The sequence below is a fragment of the Strongylocentrotus purpuratus genome, unplaced genomic scaffold (genome assembly GCF_000002235.5).
Source record: "Strongylocentrotus purpuratus isolate Spur 01 unplaced genomic scaffold, Spur_5.0 spur5_scaffold_16, whole genome shotgun sequence".
NCBI lineage: Eukaryota > Metazoa > Echinodermata > Echinoidea > Camarodonta > Strongylocentrotidae > Strongylocentrotus > Strongylocentrotus purpuratus.
In genome coordinates, this window is record NW_022145601.1 from 6,971,435 (window position 1) to 6,992,179 (window position 20,745).

At 37.5% G+C, this 20,745-nt stretch overlaps 1 protein-coding gene across 1 annotated transcript; it reads left to right on the forward strand.

The window, feature by feature from the left end:
• The first annotated feature begins 644 nt into the window (after positions 1 to 644).
• Positions 645 to 16,058, forward strand: LOC105439864 (mesenchyme-specific cell surface glycoprotein-like). Its single transcript, XM_030987692.1, has 10 exons — positions 645 to 869; positions 3,489 to 3,707; positions 4,136 to 4,331; positions 4,801 to 4,942; positions 5,408 to 5,522; positions 6,496 to 6,669; positions 7,059 to 7,121; positions 7,847 to 8,094; positions 14,910 to 15,127; positions 15,941 to 16,058. Exons 1-10 carry the CDS (start codon positions 647 to 649, stop codon positions 16,056 to 16,058), a joined length of 1,716 nt encoding a protein of 571 aa, XP_030843552.1. The 5' UTR covers positions 645 to 646.
• The last annotated feature ends 4,687 nt before the right edge of the window (positions 16,059 to 20,745 follow it).

Here is a 20,745-nt window from a genome sequence, read left to right on the forward strand (position 1 = left end):
CAACAGGCACCCACTTCTGCAACGTTCAAATCTTTACTAAAACGCACCTCTTTGGCCTTATAATTAATAAGCTTAAACTATCCTTACTTACGTTATTTGTTTTGACCATGTTAGCTATCTTTTAATTATGAAAGTTTAAAGATAGTCATTTTAGTAGTTATAAGATTTGTTTATTTCTCTTTGTTGATTCCTTTTATGTGATTATATTTCTCGTCATTCATGCTGGTACAGTGCATAGAGAAACTTATGTTTATTATGCGCTTTATAAATATTGTTTTAGTATTAGTATTATTATTGCCTCGTCGATTTATCTTGAATTTTTGAGAGCATCTCTTTACAGCTGGAAGGAGGAATATTTTCAATATCATGTGTTATTGCTGTTTTGGCTAAGCTGTCGGCCTTTTCAATTGCTAAAATGCCACAGTGGGATGGTATCCACTCACAGCATACACTTGTACCATTTTGTTATATTTGTGTTAAAGTGTTAACGATTTTCGACCCAATACTAGAAGGCTAGAAGGCCTTTGGTCTGTAGCTGGACTGTAGACAATTTATACTAACCCGATAATATAACAATTGTGATTTCCTTTAGCATTTGCGTAATACAAATCCATCATCATTAACTTTATTTATTCCGATTTAGAACATGCAGAGGATACTTAAAGCACCCATGATGCTGCGAAAGGTTTCTTGCATCGCCACGTTGTTGGTCTTATTACCAGTCGTTTCTGCAGTGGTGACTCTCCGTCCAGTTTCCACCATCTACTTGCCGTACAGCTATAACGGAGAAGAAGGTCTCTATGGCATTGATGCTGGAGCAGTGGAGCAGACCGGCTATGATTCTGCGACAAAAATTGGTTATTCTGCAGGTATTAATCTCCGCTTTTGGCCTTACATATCACAAAAATCTACTAAAACTCTATTAGGAATGTGCATCTTTAAAGTTATAGGTGTATTTCTATTTCAGAGGTCGGTGAAAAGATGCTTCGATTTCTCAAAGAGATAAGTCCGGGACGATATGAATATGCACAAAATTGACATTAAACGCTACGTGGGACTACAACTCTCCTGCACGTATCCCTATAGATGGGGCTACTCTCACGCTTTCGCGAACATTTCGCTAGTGGGTTCGTTGATGACAATTGCCTTCGATCTGTTCCAGCGATAACCGTGGGATAAACAATTATGAAAAGATATTTCGAGAAAAGCTTTGATATATTTAGATTTAACATTTATCGATCTGGCGTAATGACGGAAAATATGAAGAATACTGCAATATTTTCAGACAAAAAAATGGCTCTTTGTTTTGCCTAGTTTTCGCATATTAAACATAACTGCAATAATAATGAGTTAAATCAACTCTTCTTCTTCAATTTGACATATCAATCATTTCATTCGGTGGTTTTTAAAGTGAGATTTTACAGTTTACCGTAGCGATTTAGCATAAACAAGTTGTTTGCTTTATGCAAATTAGGCTTCAAGGACAAAGCTTTCGCACAGTTAATTGTACCCTATAGCCCCGCACCTGCTCTTTCTTCTTGATTTGACCTACCTTGTACGCAGAGTTGACTTTCTGATAAAGGCATGATCTAAAATTTAGTGTATTTGCACGTGTTTGAACCCTAATAAACAGCTGAGAATGGGACCAAAAGTTTTAAGAATAATAATGCAAGGTCATGGGGATGTCAACTTCTATCTCTCTCAGCTTAATAGTCCGAACAATAGAATCAACCGAGCGGAATCAACAGAAATGTCTTAACAACAATCGAAACTTCTTCCATGAAGCCTTACATTAGATTTTTTTCTCTATTTAAATAGATCGTAAAGGCGGGTGAAGAGGATAATAATACTTCGTCGTTAGCCATGAGAATAACAATTTCTATATCTCTCTGCTAAATAATCCGAACAATAGAATCAACCACAAGTGGTCAACTGTTAATATACAAATACACACAGGTGTTTGTGCGTTATGGTCGATGCAGCGCATGAGGGTATTCAATATGGTGCTATAAATGTCTCCCCGCAACCTTCATCCACGGTTGTTATCACCAAAGTGCACGCCATGCGGATAGTACCGTGCATATAGTAAAACAAAATTATGCAAGGTCACGTGATCCATTTTGACGCTTCTCATTGGCTATACATTCTTAAACCCATTTTATAAACGAATTTGTCATGAGTCCTGAAATTTCAATGTGTTACTGCACGTCATAGTAGTATTAAAGAGCAGCAATGGCGAACGATTGTTGCTAAAATTCAGAAATTGTTGCTTAGATTGCTTTTCCCTAAAAATTACCATGAGACATGAAGATACATTGAATTTTGATCAACAAACAAGGTATTGGTCTCGAAAACAGTCAGTAAACACTGGAACTAGTATGCATAAGTGCTTGCCTACTAAATTTGAAGGTTAATAGAAGCTTAAACTATATGTTATGATTACCCCAAGTTTACTGTATCCGTTTTTTTAGAAAAACACTCCATATCATCGTTGTTATTATGAGACGGGTTATAGCATCTAAGCAATCCGATTGGTCAATTGAAACCACGTGGGCGTGCGTTAGTTTTTCCCACCGTGCAAAAGAGCTCCCATCAAAAATTGATAACACTCGCTCGAAACCTGCCGATATCTCTTTCGCGTACTTCAGCCAAATTTAATTTGTGCATAAGACACCCTTACACGGTTACAAGAGTGCGCGTGCGCAGACATGGGCGCCATTTTAATTTACGGGTAATTTAAAATGGCGCCCATGCTAATACACCAGTTTACGGTTACATCAGTGCGCATGCGCAGACAGGCTGACCTCGGGTCATTGGCTTTGAAACAAAGCCAATGACCTGAGGTCAGTGGTATTTATGCGTAAATTAAGATTGCGCCCATATGCAAATGATGATGTGCGCGCACAACGCAGCGCGTAGGCAGTGATGTCATCATCATTTGTATTGGCGCAATCTTAATTTACGCATAAATACATGACTTCTAGGTCATTGGCTTTGATTAAAATGGCGCACATAACCGTAAACTGGTGTATACGACGTGACCGCATAGCGCAGGTAGTGACGCAACAATACATGCGCATTTGTAAACATTGATAACGCAATGTTTACGCGCAAATTAAAATGGCTGCCTTAACTGAAAAGGAATGTTTTGTCAATACACTGTATCTAGATCTAGATCTAGAATATTCTAGGCCTAGTTTAGTTAGATCTAACTTAGATCGATCTAGATCTAATATCTATCTACCGTATTCTCCAGATCTAGACTATATTGTAAGAATGCCGATCCGTCTTATAAAACAAATAATGTACTGTTTCGCTAGTGTGTTAGGTCAGTTCCAGTGCACTCAGTTTAATCAATGCGATATCGATAACGCACTTGCCCTGCGGGCGCGTGCATTTATGGGCACTGACTAAACTTCGTGCACTTGCCCTGCGCTAACACACACGTAACAGCGCATTATTTGTATACTGTTTTTTCCCGAACTCAGGTGATAACTACATCCACATCACTGATTGGTCGGATGTAACCACGCCCACAATTCTGGAGCGTTTTGCAGTCGACACGACATGTAATGATATCGAGACCTGCGGCGACTTTGTGGGATTCGTACTCGAGGGACCAAGGAAGACAGACGATGGAACTCTGCATGTTTACTCCCTCTACGACAAAGCATCTGGAGATTGGACAAAGCTCCATGAAATATCACGTACGATATATATATAAATACGTACACATCTGTCTATAAACTCTAAATGTGATCTATATATTAATGAAATAGTCATATCATAGTTCATCCGTTGTATGTATCATGTATGTATAACAATATAAAGGAAATGAACTTCATTATGTCGTTAAAGGAAAGATAAGTCAAGGGTGAGGTTTTGGAATAATAAACATTAAAAGAAACTTGATCAATGTTGATAAAACTGCATGCACTGCCCACGAAAACTGATATGTGGGACTATATGCCATGAGGTCTGAGAGTATGGTCTAACCATCTAATGATTATTCCTTTTTGGGAGACATTTGTAATTATTCTTCCAAAATGGCATACAACGAATGAAAAAGTTCACCAATTATTAAAAAAAACACTTTCTACTAGAACTTAATCTTCTCTTTCAACTTTGAATCTAGTTGGCAGCAAACCTGATATGCTTCATTTCTCTCACGATTGTCGTACTATCGTCGTCGCGAACGAGGGAGAAGCTGCACAGAATGCCGACCAGACAGAATTCATTAATCGAGAAGGATCTATTTCCATCATCCGATTATCTGTTGACGGTTCCACGTTCAAATCGACTTTGCTTAACTTCACACAGTTCAATGATAGGTAAACCATTAAGAAGATAGCATTGGTGATAATGAGTGTAATGATGATTACATTAGTGGTGGTGGTGTTGAAGATGATGATGATGGTGGTGGTGCGTAGTGACAATGATGAGGATGATGATGATGACTGTAATGGTAATTATTGTGGTGGTATTGGTGATGATGATGGTAGTAGTGGTTATAATGGTTGTGGTGATGGTGGTTGAGTTGACGGTGATATAGTATTAATGATGATGATGGTGGTGTTAGTGATGGCGTTGGAGGTGGTGATTTTGATGATTGTGATGGTGACGATGATGGATAATGATGATAATGGTGATAACGATAAATAATGCAGTTGGTAAAGATTATGATGAATTTTTTTTTAACTGACTTTTGTTGTTGTTTTGTTTAATTGTAAATTAAAATTGAGTCCAAGATGTCGATGATCCATTTCACGTCCTCCAACGCTTTTGCTTTCAACCTCTTAGGTCGGATGAATACGTTGCAAGAGGAGTACGTTACCCATACCACGGAGAGTTAGACGGTGCCAATGATACGTTCGCCCAAAATCTAGAGCCTGAATACATCACCTATAACTATGATGACACGAAAGCATTCGTTGGATTGCAGGTGAGCCAATTCCAAGATTATTGAGGACAACATCTGAAAAACAACAATCGAAGAATCGAATGAACATCCAAGGTGTTGGGAGATATAGCTAAATCTTTCCAATTTTGTTTTAATTGCCAATAATCGCAACGGATGTGCCTACAATTTCAAAAGCGTCATAATCGAGATTTATAGGTTTCACCCTACTGCGTCACAAATCACCAATAAAATGTTTGAATTGCTTCTTCAAAACTCGATTTGTTATAAACAGTTTCCATCTGTTCTTTGTTTTCTTAAAAGCTACTTCAAAATCAATCTAAAAACTGAATCGTAGACCGATCTGTACTATTGCTCTTTAAGGAAGAGTCACTTCAATTGAAGAGTTGAAAATGGTTAATTTTTAAAATATTTAAATCGAATGATGATCTTTCTCGTCCGCGGCATTTTCGCTTCCAAAATGAATAGTGTTTTTTGTTGCCTTTAAAGGAAAACAACGCCATCGCCGTGGTGGATCTACTGGCTGATGAAATAGAAGACATTTATCCCCTGGGTGAAAAAAGTTGGCTCAACCTGGATCTTGATGCAAGCGACAGAGATGATGGTAAGGAGATCGCTTCTAACTATTACCTGCTTACGTCACTCACTCAATCTATTTTTTTAAATTATTAATTTCTCTTTAAATAGCCTTGTGTCAACTATCAGAATGTGTGAACATGAGATTGCCATGCTTCGTATTCCGGACTTCGTTTTTGTAGGCAATACATTTAGGTTAAGATGAACATCTTGCCTCCAGTTTTTATATCAAGAGATTTTGTAATAAATTTATTAAGACAATCATCAACCAGCTAATCAATCCTGTGTCAATCGCGTTAAAATGAGAAGAAAACAGATCAAGCAAGTGATCGATTGAAGTTAATGCAATAGCAAGTTGGTTTGATAAAGAACTACTTACTTGCCAATTTTCATAGAACCAGAAATAAGGTTTTGTTTAAATTCGTTTCATTTTCAGGAACACAAAAAAAAAAAAATGTCAAGCCTTTAATATTATTGACGGAATTCGCTGAATATTGAGGAAAAACAATTGAGCCAACAATCAGTCGTTCAACCAATCAAAGAGTCGCCTAAATATAAAACTATAAAAGATAACACATATCGTCGTTTGCTTGACTGAGGGCCGCGTCAGTGACTGTTTTAGCCTGCCACACTTAATCTAAAATAAATAGTGCAAAATGAAAGGTGCAATTAACGTTAAAACTGCAACTTAAAGCCCCACTGTCCTACTTGTAGCTACTTGCTCCCTCTATATATAAAACTTCCCAATCGGTGCCTGTTGGTCCCCCCGATCCTCTTTTTCTTATGTTAGTTGAGAGCTGAGTTAACAAGTTAACCACCTGTCAGTGACCTCGCTGTGTGGTCTAATCCCTTCTGGCCCAGTCGTATTGACGGTCTTTAAAAGGCAAATGGCATTCATGGGCTCAATTAGCGCATGTACTGACGAGATATGAATAACGCCTCGTTTGAAATGGTCATTAATTGGATAAATTCACGGTGCGTCATATGTTTCTTTGCATCAGGAATCATATTCAGGAGAAACGACATCTTCAGCATTTACCAGCCAGATAGTATCAAGTATTTTGAAGTGGACGGAGTTGGTTATATCATCACGACCAATGAGGGCGAGTTTCTTGAGTACGAGCTAGGAAATGAGGAGTGGGCCGAAGATCAGAGAGGAAATGACTTTAAAGCTGGTAAATTATTCATGCATTATCTATTGTGATATGTAGGTGAGGATGTGCATGTGTGTGTGTGTGTGTGTGTGTGTGTGGGTGTTTGGGTATGTGTTTATGTATATGATATTAATTGCAAGAGGATTGACATCATTTCAATTTTGGGATTTTGACCAACTGATGTACATGACTATCACTAAAATAACAAATAACCTTTTTAATTGATAATTAAAATGTTAGCCTTCGAGTTTTTGTTCATTTTGTTGTTGTTGCTGTTTTTGTTACCTTTTTTCTTTGTGGCTAAAGTCAAGTAGAATTATTAACTGGATAGACATTATGATCTATGAACTGAACAACTTCAGTAATGTCAAATCAAAATTTCGTATTTTCTACGCTTATCATGTTTACAGGGGATTTCGCGGAAACATTTGACAATGAGCTGATTGCGAAACTTGATGACGATGATATTCTTGGTGAGTAATCAAATTCGAATATCTTTTCCCCTTCGCTTTCTTTCCTCCCCCCCCCCCCTTTTTTTTTTTATTTATTGTTTCTTTTTTCGCTCTTAGTTCCAAGGGGACACGTATCCCAGTGTCTCCCCTTCCACAGCTATATAGAACATTAGATTAATGTTCTGATTTAACGCTCTGTATATACAGAACTTATAATCATGGGCATGAACCCATTTAGACTTTGGCTCGAAAGGTCCCATTTCAATTTTGTTAAGGCATTGTTCAAAAAATGCAAAATCTGAGATGCATGGCTCTACGTGTTATCAGTGTCTGTGATATGGTGTAATATAGAAGCCCTACACAAATTGAGCTTCAAAATTATCAGAAAGTGCTTTTAAAAACTTTTTAAAAACTTTGAGTTACCGGTTACACCATACTCATTTCCTCCAACTCTTAAATGTAATAATGGGTTCTTTTATAGCGCTCATGTCATGAACATTGCTACTCTTGGCGCTCCATTGGCGGACTTTACAGCTCTTAAGCACCTTAAGGAATTTATTCCTGCCAGGTACCCATTAACCTTACCTGGGTCGAGTTTGGCAAATGAAGTTTAATGTTTTGCCGAAGGACTTTAGTGACAGGGATTCGAAGCCGATACCTTGTGGTACACGAAGACTTCTCCACTGAGAAACAATACCTCTACACCTATTTCAATTTCTCTTTTTCTTACCACGGGTTGTTTACAGGACGTCTAGGATTCAGCAAAGTCGACGGCTTGGACAGCTCGGGAAAATTCGAGAAGCTTTATTTCTTTGGTGCTCGAGGCTTTTCCATCTTCAGGGCCTCCGACATCGCACTCGTCTATGACAGTGGCGACGAGGTGGCGAAGATCATTGCTAAGTTCTACCCCGACGTCTTCAGCACCGACACCAATACGGATGATCCAGCCAACGAAACACCGGAAGACTTGTTTGATAAACGCTCCGATAATCAGGTACAATTTCTTTCACCATTTCGACCAAATGAATTATCTTTATTTCTATAAAGCCTAAATCTGCCTCAAGATGAAATTTGCACAGCAAAGCAAGAGCTTACTTCGTACATGTCATACATCCGTTTTACATTGTTCAAACTTGTCTAGCAGGGCTCCCACTTAGCCGAGTTGTATTAGCGAGTTATGGGGAGTTGTGGTGAGTTGCCTCAAAGAGGCACTCGCAATAACTCGCGAATAATTTGGTATGGCTTAGCGTAACTCTTTACAACATTCCACGACTCTCCTCGAAGTCGCGAGCAGTTCCAAAATTTGGAACATGTTCAAAAAATTTCCCCGATTCGTTGCAATTCAAGGTGAACTCGCCTACACTCGTAATATAGACGCATTACTTGTAACAAGCTCCCGCTGCACTCTTCATAACTCGTAGCAACTAGCCACCTTATGAAGGGTGCAGAGCGAGCTTGCTACGAGTAATGCGAGTATATTACGAGTGTAAGCGAGTTCACCTCGAGTAACAACGAATTCACCTCGAGTAACAACGAATCAGTGAAAATTTTGAACATGTTCAAAATTTTCGCTGATTCGTTGTAGCTCGAGGTGAACTTGCTTAACACTCGTAGCAACTCGCCACCTTATGAAGAGTGCAGCGCGAGCTTGTTACAAGTAATGCGTGTATATTACGAGTGTAGGCGAGTTCACCTCGAATTGCAACGAATCGGGGAATTTTTTTGAACATATTCCAAATTTTGGAACTGCTCGCGACTTCGAGGAGAGTCGTGGAATGTTGTAAAGAGTTACGCTAAGCCATACCGAATTATTCGCGAGTTGTTGCGAGTGCCTCTTTGAGGCAACTCACCACAACTCCCCATAACTCGCTAATACAACTCGGCTAAGTGGGAGCCCTGCACGCACTTAAAGGCCCGAATTCACAAAGGAGGTTTGTCGACAAACCGAGGTTTATGTACGTCATATGACGCGTTTTGACGCGTTTTTTACAAACCTGGTTTAATTGTGTAATTGAGGGCTGGTGGACGCTATCGTGCGTGATTTGAATCTTGCCAATCACTTTTACCTTTTTTACCTGGAACTATTTCTTTTTAGCCATGTAAACTCATTTGGAACCCTCTTCTACTGTCACTGGATCTTTTAAAGCGCTGGGTTTGTGCTCATAAGAGGTAATTTATGATACTGTAACTATTTGTATTTTGAGACGTGTTGCTTCTGTGAGACTTGGACTATAGTACAGTCCCATCTACCAATTGTTGCGTGCGGTCATTTACATTTTCTGTTTGCGTGTGTGTACATGCCTACATGTACATCGCCATCGACTCATTTCATGCGAACTCACCTGACCTGTGCCGGAATCTGATTACTTTTACTTCCGCTGTGCAATATATTTTTCATCATCCTTCTCATCAAACGTCTCGCTACATTAAATTTACCTCGTTTTCTATTAGAGTTTTTATAGACAATCAGCAATGAATACTCGAGCTAAGCCTAAAGCACAAACCCAGGCCCAGCCATCTCAACCTCTCATCAGTGCTGAACAACTTGTTGATCTGCTTCAAAACGATGAACTTCTTACGATATTCCAAGGCGTTGTCAACAAGGTGATCGACAAGATACTGGCAGGAGTGAAGGAGCAACTTCTTGAAAGGATTGAGCAGAATGCTGGAACTATTTTGGATCTGCACTCTGCTGTCGAGCAGAAAAGGAAAGAGGTTGATCATCTCAATGTTGAGCTGACTAAGCAGCAAGACACCATCGGTCGCCTGGACGGGGAACTTGAGGAGCTGAAGCAGTACTCTAGGAGAAACAACATCAGAGTTTTTGGTTCTCCTGAAAGTGCAGGTGAGATCACCGATGATGTCGTGATTGACATCATGGTAAAGCAACTAGGAGTCGAGCTTCGGTCTTCTGACATCGACCGCTCGCATCGTGTGGGCAAGCCAGGTGGACCGAAAGCGCGTCCAATCATCGTTAAGCTTACTTCCCACAAAAAAAAGAGAGAAATCTTGAAGGAGAAAAAGAAACTTAAGAAATCAAAAATCTCAGTTCATGAGGACCTTACCCGCTATAGACACAGTTTGCTAATTGCTACCCAGAAGAGCGATAGAGTCACAACCTGCTGGACTATGGATGGGAAGGTATTTGCGAATGTTCCATCCACTCATGGTGAGTCTGTAAGACGACTTATCCCAAACATTGACTTTCTAAACACTCTCCCGAAACTTGTGTGGTAGTTCTCTTTCCTCACTTGCCAGTAATATGTTTATTTTTTTCACTGATAATGATAGTGTCAAGATTCATGACAGTGACATTTCACTTGCTGTATTTTTCATACTGATTTATATTTGTTATTGTGTACATAGTTGTATGAATCTAATGTATCCTAGTCTTTGTCAATGAGACTTTATTTTTTATTAACTTAAGTAAAATATTTTAATCTTTTTTATAAAGACCTTTTTATAATTCCTTGGCTGTGTGTAATTTTTGTAATTTTTTGTAATTTTTTTGTTGTTCTTCCTCTTAGCTGTTGAAGATACTGTGGGGTGTTGTTTATTATTGTTGTAGTGGTGGTACATGTATCAATCTTGTATGCCATAACCTATTCTTGTGGTTGGTACATTTTTTAACCATTATTTATATAGCTGTAATATACATGTATAGTGGGTGGTACTTTTTCTAATGCCTTTATCTGATTTCTGCAAAGAGGATAGTACACCATACCTTCTAGAAGATCAATTCAATGAGTTTATGAATGAAGTTGACTCAAAGACTTCATTATCATTTATACATTTTAACTGTCGTAGCCTAAGGAAGAATTATGAAAATATATTTGATTATATAACTTCTCTGTCAGTCACATTTGATGTGATAGGTCTAACTGAAACTTGGATAAATCAGGATGAAAATTTTTCATTATTTGTTCCTCCAAATTATTCTTATGTAAACTGTGGCAGAGTTGAAGGTCGTGGAGGAGGTGTAGGAATTCTGATACACGATAATTTAAAATATTTTCATCGTTCTGATCTTACTGTGGTAAACAAACAATATGAGATGATCTTTATTGAAATTCCAAGAGAGAGTGACAAAAATATTTTAATCGGAGCTATGTATAGACCGCCTAATCAATCGGTTGGAATGTTCATCAATGATATCTATACAGTGTTATCCAACCTCCAAAAAGAAAATAAAGACTGTTATCTTATGGGCGATTACAATATTGATTTAATGAAAATGGATGTGTGCCTTTATGTAAATGACTTTGCCGAACTAATGGCATCTCATTGTTTTTTCCCAATTATTTATAATCCGACTAGAATTACTAAGGAAAGTGCAACTCTTATCGATAATATTTTTTCAAATACAGTACATGAATTTTTAAAAATTGGTATTCTATTGACTGATATAACAGACCATTTACCTATATTTGCCACTCTCTCTTGGAATAAACCAGTGAATTCCGAAAGAGTATTTTATAAACGCAATATAACTGACTCTGGTTTTCAATTATTTAATAGAAATTTCAGTACCTTGAATTTTCAAAATATGTATAATACATCTGATGTTGATATGAAGTATAATCTATTCATGAATGCTTTTAAAAACATATATGATTCCTGTTTTCCACTTAAAAAGATTACAATTAAGGAAAGGAAAAGTGTTAAACTATGGATTACTAACGAAATTAAAAAACGGTGTAAGAAGAAGAATAGATTGTATAAAAAATATCTTTCCAAACCATCACAAGAGAGAGAACGTAATTTTAAAACATTTCGGAATAAGCTGAATAAAGATATAAGATATGTGAAAAAAGAATATTATTTAAATAAGTTTCAGTCCGTGAGAGGCAATATGCAAAAGACTTGGAAGTACATTAATGAAATAATAAGGAGGAAACCCCAGGGTGTCCGTCCTGAATTTATTTTAAATGAAGGTGACAAAATTTATGACAATATAAGAATTACAGAGTTGTTCAATGACTATTTTGTTTCTATTGGAGCCTCACTAGGCAATCAATGCTCTTCCATAAATGACTTTAATTGTTTTTTACAAGGTAATTATTCCAATTCTTTTTTCTTAAAACCTATTACTGAGGGAGAAATTGTCGAGATTGTTCGTAGTTTTAAAGCAAATAAAAGTGCCGGACATGATGATATTGAACCAGAGATTGTTAAGAAAACTATACATGTTTATGCCAAACACCTTTGTCATATTTTTAATGAGTCTTTTATTTCAGGACAACTTCCAGATCAATTAAAGTTAGCAAAAGTAATACCCCTTTATAAGAATCTCTGTAAAGAAAAAATAGAAAATTATCGACCTATTTCTATCTTGCCAATCTTTTCAAAAATATTAGAAAAATTGGTCTACAAACGTCTCATTAACTACTTGAATAAGAATGATATTTTATATGCTAAACAATTTGGATTTCGTGAAAAACACTCAACATCCATGGCTCTAATTGAATTTTTAAATCTTGTTACTCAGGCATTGGAAAATAAGCTAATTCCAGTTGGTATATTCCTTGATTTATCTAAAGCGTTCGACTGTATTAACCATTCTATTTTGTTACAAAAGCTATCATTTTATGGCATACGGGGAACTCCTCTCAAATGGTTCAAAAATTACCTTTTGAATAGGAAACAGTTTGTTAAATTTAATAATGTTTGTTCTCAATCACAGATCCTTTCAACAGGAGTACCCCAAGGCAGTGTTCTTGGTCCTTTATTGTTTTTGTTGTTTATAAATGATCTTCACTTTGTGTCTGACAAGCTTAATTTTGTTTTATTTGCTGATGACACCAATATATTATTATCAGGTAAAACTGTGCAAAATTTAAATGAGGTTTTAAACCAAGAACTGAGTAGAGTTTGCAAATGGTTCACTGCTAATAAACTTGTTGTTAATATGAAAAAAACTAATTATATTGTATTCAGGAGAAGAAAGGTTGGAGGTGATTTTAATGAATTGAATGTAAAATTTGATAATGTGTTGCTCACCAGAGTTAATTCAACTAAATTTTTAGGAGTTTACATAGATGAGTACCTTACTTGGAAAAGTCATGTCAGTTACATATCTTCAAAAATTGCCAGTGTACTGGGAGTTATTTATAGTGTAAATAAACTGCTCCCCCCAAAAATATTAATGAATTTATACAATACTCTAATCTTGCCACATTTTTCATATGCCGTCTTAGCTTGGGGTGGATGTTTAATTACCTTAATGAACCGTTTGCAGATTCTACAGAAAAAGGCTGTTCGTGCAATAACAAACTCTACTTATCTTGCACATACTGCACCCTTGTATAAACGCCTGAATATTTTGAATGTGAAATCTCTATATTATATGCAACTTGCTCAATTTATGTTTCTTTTCAAGAAAAATCAGCTACCATGTATTTTTAATGAGATGTTCATTGTTAATGCTGAAATTCACTCTTATGAAACAAGAAGTTCAAATAAATTTCATTTGCCCTCTGTTAAAACAACTTTTCTTCAAAGGAACATTTATTTTAGTGGACCATCACTATGGAATTTACTTCCCAATGATATTGTCAGCTGCTCATCACTTTATTCTTTCAAGTCAAAGTTGAAACAATATTTGATCTCGTATCCAACTCTTAAGATATAGTTTGTATGGTGTTTCTTTCTATTGTTCTCAATATTTCTTTCCTGTATATCATCCATTTCCTCTTTATATTGTATTCCTTGGTACCACCAACCCACTACTACTCACCCCTCGCATAGATTTGCATGTAATATCTATATATGTTTTTGTACATGTATGTGTTATTGTTTAATTAAAAAAAAACTATTGTATTTTTATATTGTAATTTTAAGCAGGGGATGATCCCCGATAAACCTCTGTGGTTTTTGATCACCCCCTCTGCAGGTTCATCTTTTGTTGTAATACTTTTATATTTGATTGTAATTTACATTGTCTTTTATGAATCTGTGGAAATAAATGAAATTGAAAATTGAAAAACGCGTCGAAACGCGTCATATGACGCACGAAAACCAAGGTTTGTCGACAAACCTCCTTTGTGAATTCGGGCCATTGGCTCTAACATGTGTAATGAGCCGTATCCGGACACCTATCCCCTGGACATCCACCCCCGGATAACCACCCCCAGTCAACTACCCCCTAGGACAACCACCCTCTAGAACTACTACCCCCACGGCAATTTCCCTCTAGAACGACTACCCCCAGGACAGCTACCCCCGGACAACTACCCCCAGAAAATTCCCCCTAGGAAAACGACCCCCGGACAACTACCCCCTAGGACTACTACCTCCAGACAACTACCCCCTAGGACAGTTGTCCGGGGGATAGTTATCCTAGATGATGGCTGTCGTAGGGGGTAGTTGTCTGGGGGTAGTCGTCCTAGAGCGTGGTTGCCCTAGGGCCTAGGGGATAGTTGTCCTAGGGTGTGATTGTCCTAGGGGGTAGTTGACTATGGGTGGTCATCCGGGGGTGGATGTCAAGTGGGTAGTTGCCCTAGAACCGTAATTAGCTACTGCCATTAACATTATTTGGTAAAGTGAGGCCCTCGGTTCGTTCCTAGCTCAGTGACATCCCTTGGGAAGATGTTTTGCCCACATTTGCCCCTTTCAATTCAGATGTATCGAATGGGTACCTGGAAAGGCTGGGTTACTAATAACTACTTGACCAGCAGGGAGAGCAGGAGAGGCTTCTCTGGTTTCTGGGTTAACCAGACCAATTCATTAATTACTAAATATTTATATGACAGTTAATTTTTCATATTCCGACTAACGTTAGTATGTCTCATAAATACACCTCCTACTTAGGGTCCCGAATGTGAATCGGTGGAGATCGGCGAACTCGGTGGACGTCGTATTATTTTCGTCGGCATCGATCGTACATCGGCCATCCTAGTCTACTCTCTCGAATCTGGTGAGGTCGTACCGACGTTCGAAAGCGTGTACCGTGCTGGTGGTCGTAATGATACGTTCCAGAATCTTCTTGACGACCGTAACTTGGGCGACCTTGATCCTGACGATCTCAAGTAAAGGCAGCATTTTTAACACGATCGCTAGAACTTTCGAGAAATCAACCATGGGCAATTATGATAGTCTCGTCCATTACCTTTTGCAATGTGACGTGTTCCACAATCTGAAAATGGTTAACAATTAACAGGGAAATTAAATTGCCTTTGAGTAAATTTCTGGAAAGTATTTGCGATCGGTTTGTTATTCCCTTCAAAATTATTGGAAATTTGAAATTGTAAATGTCAATGCGCACCTGGACATGAGATTAAGTATTTTTTATAAGATAATTGTCAAGAATTAATTGGAAATTTTTGAGAGGAATTACTTCACTGGACCTTCTGTTGCCTTTTTCATAGTTCTTTTTTTTCTATTTTGTCTATTTTACCTAATGAAATTCATTATATCAAATTTGTGTGGATAATTGTTTGTACGACTCTTTTGTGTAAGAAATTGGTTTCCCTATATTTATGAATTGCACTTTATGTTTATTTTAAAATGGAGATAAACTAATGAACAATTTTGCAATGACTCTTTTGATAGCAGTCTTGCTGAAAAGCATATGCGCTTCACTCAGAAATTAAAGTTTGTTCCCGACTTGTCAGCTATTTTTCATTATGATAGCATTTGAAGAGCGATCCATCTCGGGAGACATTTATAGCATGACTTTTTCCCTGGCTTACAAGGAATAGGAAAGCTCACAAATTATTTATCGTCTTTACCAGAACTCAACCTTCTCTTAAAGCTCACTGAGTGACCAAAATAGAAAATATCAAAAAAGTATAATCAGATTTAGAACGTGTTTTTCTTATATCGTACATTGTTTATTTTAGATTCATCCCTGCATCCGCGAGTGTGACAGGAGTATCCATGCTGATGGTTACGAGTTCAGTCAGTGGGACTGTATCTCTCTACGAGGTTTATGACGATTCATCCCCTACAGGTACGTAAGACCCCCTCCCCCTATATCTGTGCCAGGGCCAAACCCATAATGCAATAGTAGTTCGTAACCCTCTTCATATTTGTATGGATGTAGACTATATTCTGGCCTGGGCTGCTCCTACAATAAGGGTTACAACGACTAATACTACTACTACTACTACTACTATCACGTCTACTACTATTACATTGGCCTATGATATTGTTAAAGGTACTATAAAGTTTTGGGAAATCTTAAAAATTGGCTGGATAGTGATTCTTTACAATTTTTTATATATCTGGATGCCCCTGTGGATGTATTATAAGCACTTGAAAATTTAGCCTCTAAAACACTTCTGCTTTCGAGAAAAATTGAAAATAAACATGTACCTGTGCTCCCGGTAAATGTTGATAAATTTCATATAGCACCTATGGCCGTACAATGGTAGCTGCGACCATGAACATCTCAGAATATGTAGTTGTGTTATATAATATCCAAACGGGAATAGCTAATTGATCGAGTTTAGTCATGAAACATTGTTTTATAGCTTAATTAATATCTTGACCTTGAGAGAGAGCAATACAACATAAGGAATTTATTATTTCCAATTTCATAACTTTAGACTCGATTTCAACCGCGACGACGATCACTGAATATTGTAGGATCGCATATGCTTCCAATATGTTCATTTGAACCAAATCCATGACCCCATACCAAAACTTTGTATTATTACCTTTAAATATAGTTACACCAAATTATGTACGTCCTCATTTTGAAAACATGTTAAAACATCCCTATTGAGATAAAAAAAAAAAAAAATCTTTGATCCGATAAAGAAAGTGTGAATATCAAACTTTTTTTATATAAAAATGCGCTTGATGTTGGGGCTCTATTCCATCTTCTTAAATGAATTTTCCCGGGGGGAGGGGTACATAATGTACCTAATGAACAAAAGGACACTCGAAATCCTAATCTTTTTTCCCACTTCCCTTTTGCTGATTATACTTTCAAACATTTCTTCCACAGACAACAACGCCGCCATCTTGATTTCATCTCAAGTTGTCTTCTGTTTGACTCTGCTCTTTGTTTTTCTGCTTATCTAATCATAAGTTATTTCTATTAACGATTGGGCATCAGCTCTAAAGCTTCGAATAACTTTTAATAAATTAGTCATTACGGGATATTAAATTGGAAATGTTTAGTCATCGAGATGGTTAAAGGTATAGACCAGTTCTGGTCATGCGATTGCATTGTGAAAGAAATGTTGTGGAATCGATCAGAAAGGTTGATCATCTAGCATATATAAGTATTGGTGTGTACTGCAAGGTTCTGGAATCATCAAAATGATAAGAAATTTGGCCCAGTCTTGGTATAGTTACAAGCACTGTACACAGAAAAATGTATATGGGACTACGTAATATCTATCCAGTCCGGATAGATAAAATAATTTACCACATATATCAACTAGTAGGCGGTTTCCCGGCAAAATTTGTATCATCACGTATTTAATAGTCAAAACATATTTTTTTTCACATGATTGATAATAAGAGCTTCCATTTTATTTTTTGAGAGGAGGGCGTTTCCAAAACTGGTCTATACCTTTAACACTTGAAATTTCTTTTGTCATGGTTATTGCTCTCTTCCTTCCTCTCTCCCCCTCTCTCTCTCTCTCTCTCTCTCTTTCTCTTTCTCCTCATTTAATAATAAGTTATTTTAATTAATTAACTATTGGGCGTCACCTGTTAAGCTTCGAGTAACCTTTAACGAATTAGTCATGACAGTATATTTTATTTCAAATTTTTAGTCGTCAAGATGGTTAACACTTGTAATTTCTTTTGTCATCTTTATGAACGTCTCAAAATCTGTTGCGAATTTAAGGATTGTTTCGCAATTTTTTCCTGGTATCAAACGCCATATTGTATCGAAAAAGAGGCTCCTCTTGCTCATACATATCGATATCATACAGTCTGAAACAAAAGTCTTTGAGATAGCAATCATAATTTGCATGATCAGGTCAAAATAGGGCATTATTTCTTTGTTAGATGATATAGGCCTAAGTTTAATAAGGTCCTTCGCACTGTGAGGAGGCTGATGTAGGTATATAGTTTTTCTTTAAACATTTCTTATTCGCTACCTGGTTTCCATACTTAAGTCTTTTTATAGGTGGTATTTATCGTTAAGATTATATTAGTCTTGTTAAGTAAATTTAAGAAGTAAGAAACCAAGATTTATGTAGAATGTGATGAAAAAATTGATTATGTAGTATATGATTGTCATGAAAGGAATTTTTTCCAGGCGAGAATGGAAATGTACTACTCAAGGAAATGTACTACTCAAAGGAAATGTACTACTCTAAGGTCAATCATTTTGCATTTAAGATACACAGTATATGGGGTTTTTGATATGCATGATTTGGGGTTGGCTATTGAATGTAGATAGAAATAGAAATAGCTTGCATACCTAGGAGGTTTGAATGTGAAGGACATGGCAAAGAAAGGGGAAAGGGAAGTTGCTCTAGAATAATGGGCAGAACCCTTCAAGTCAGTGCTACGGTGCAGACGTTTAATGCACGAGGTAGATTTATTTAGTAGGAGAAACATTTTCTTCAGAGAGATCTTCACGTCGGGGCGAGATAAGCTATCAAGTCGACGGGGATTTCTACGCAGTCTAGAGACTGGCCAAGCGACCAGGGGAGTCATCGACAGAAATAGAGATGAGCTGCAAAGTCGACGGGGATATCTACGCAGTCTAGAGACTGGCCAAGCGACCAGGACCAGGAGGGACTCACGAGATGGAAGCTGCCCTGTTATAAAGTTATGTTCTATTAAATTGTTTATGTTCTGATTTTGACGCCACGATTTGTAGGCTGAATATTAAACCTTCATTATACCTTTATACAATTGTGTTCTGGTGTGGTTTTCTGATGAGGTATAGCAGTGTAAATAATTTTTAAAAAGTCACTCACGTGACAATGATGTAATTTTCCGTTCGAAATAAATTGGCAACTGTCATGCTGGAGGTCTGACTTTGTGTGTTACTTCACGCTTAGAACCATCATAGTCGTTTCAAAGTCCAGAAGAGGGTCGCTATTCATAATGCAAAATCGGGGTCGTTATTCATAAGGGTCGCTATTCATAATAGGAGAAGAGGGTCGCTATTCATAATACGAAATGAGGTTCGCTATTCATAATAGGAGAAGAGGGTCGCTATTCATAAGGTTCATTATTCATAAGGACCGCTATTCATAATCAAAGAAGAGGGTCGGTATTCATAATACGAGAAGAGGGTCGCTATTCATAATGCAAAATCGGGGTCGTTATTCATAAGGGTCGCTATTCATAATAGGAGAAGAGGGTCGCTATTCATAATACGAAATGAGGTTCGCTATTCATAATAGGAGAAGAGGGTCGCTATTCATAATAGGAGAAGAGGGTCGCTATTCATAATAGGAGAAGAGGGTCGCTATTCATAATACGAAATGAGGTTCGCTATTCATAATAGGAGAAGAGGGTCGATATTCATAATAGGAGAAGAGGGTCGCTATTCATAATACGAAATGAGGTTCGCTATTCATAATAGGAGAAGAGGGTCGCTATTCATAATAGGAGTAGAGGGTCGCTGTTCATAATACGAATGAGGGTCGCTATTCATAATATAGAGTTAGGGTCGCTATTCATAATACGGGATGAGGGTTGTTATTCATAAAATGAAATAGGCCTAAGCAATATCCAAAATGCTCATAACAAATAGAAATATTGGACGGAGGACACCCCCAAGGCGACACATGGCCCTGAATATTTGTCTTGTTTTTAAGTAGGTTTTAAATTTGTTATCCAATGTTATAAACATAATTGACAATTTAAATCAATAACATTTGAATCATGAAACATCCTCAAGCTCACCTCCCCCCCCCCCCCCCCCCCCCACACCCGCCGCCTTCGCCTTTATGATGACGACTCGGACATTCAGGTAGCGGACCTTAATATTTATTTTCGGGGGGGGGGCTGAGGTGGTTTCCTTATAATATATATGGTCTTGTCACCAAAGTAAATTTTCTTAAGTTTGACTATCAGTTGAGGGGAGGGGGGGGGGGTTCGCACAAGGGGGACAAATTACGATAGGATTATGTGTGTGTTATGTTTCCCTTTTTTGTCACCACTGGAGCGGGGGAAATATATTAGCTAGATTAGGGGGATGTATTTTTATATAATTATCAAAGCTTAAGAGAAAATATAGGCCTACTTTTAAAAAAAATACATAATAAAGGGGACGCCACCGTTTGCATAATGCTTTAATAAAGGGGACGCCACCGTTTGCATAATGCTTTACGGTCGCAAAATCGTATCTTATTTGACTTTAAATCTTGAAAATCTTACTTCCTTACTTATGAGGAGAAAAAAAATCGTGCAATATTATATATTTACGAAAAGCTTGAATATTGTATATAATCTAACTCTCTACAACCAGGGGCGTCGCTAAGGGGGGGGGGTGCGACAACCCCACCTGTCAAGATATTGTCGGTAAAATTGCGCTGCTGTCGGGAAAATGAAAAAAGGGGGAGGGGAAAAAGGAGAGGGAAAGGGAAAGAAAAGAAAAGAAAAGAAAAGGAAAAGAAAGGAAAGAAAGGAAAGAGAAGAGAAGAAAGAAAGAGAAAAAAGACAAAGACGAAGGAGAGGAAAGAAAGGAAAAGAAGAAAAAAGAAAGAAAAGGAGCAAAAGA

Bases quoted from the DNA above. Each gene is read 5' to 3' on its own strand.
- LOC105439864 (XM_030987692.1), top strand. From the start codon at position 647: ATGCAGAGGATACTTAAAGCACCCATGATGCTGCGAAAGGTTTCTTGC. The intron at 4,943-5,407 runs GTGAGCCAATTC...TTGCCTTTAAAG, and splicing joins AAGCATTCGTTGGATTGCAG to GAAAACAACGCCATCGCCGT. The intron at 8,095-14,909 runs GTACAATTTCTT...CCTCCTACTTAG, and splicing joins ATAAACGCTCCGATAATCAG to GGTCCCGAATGTGAATCGGT.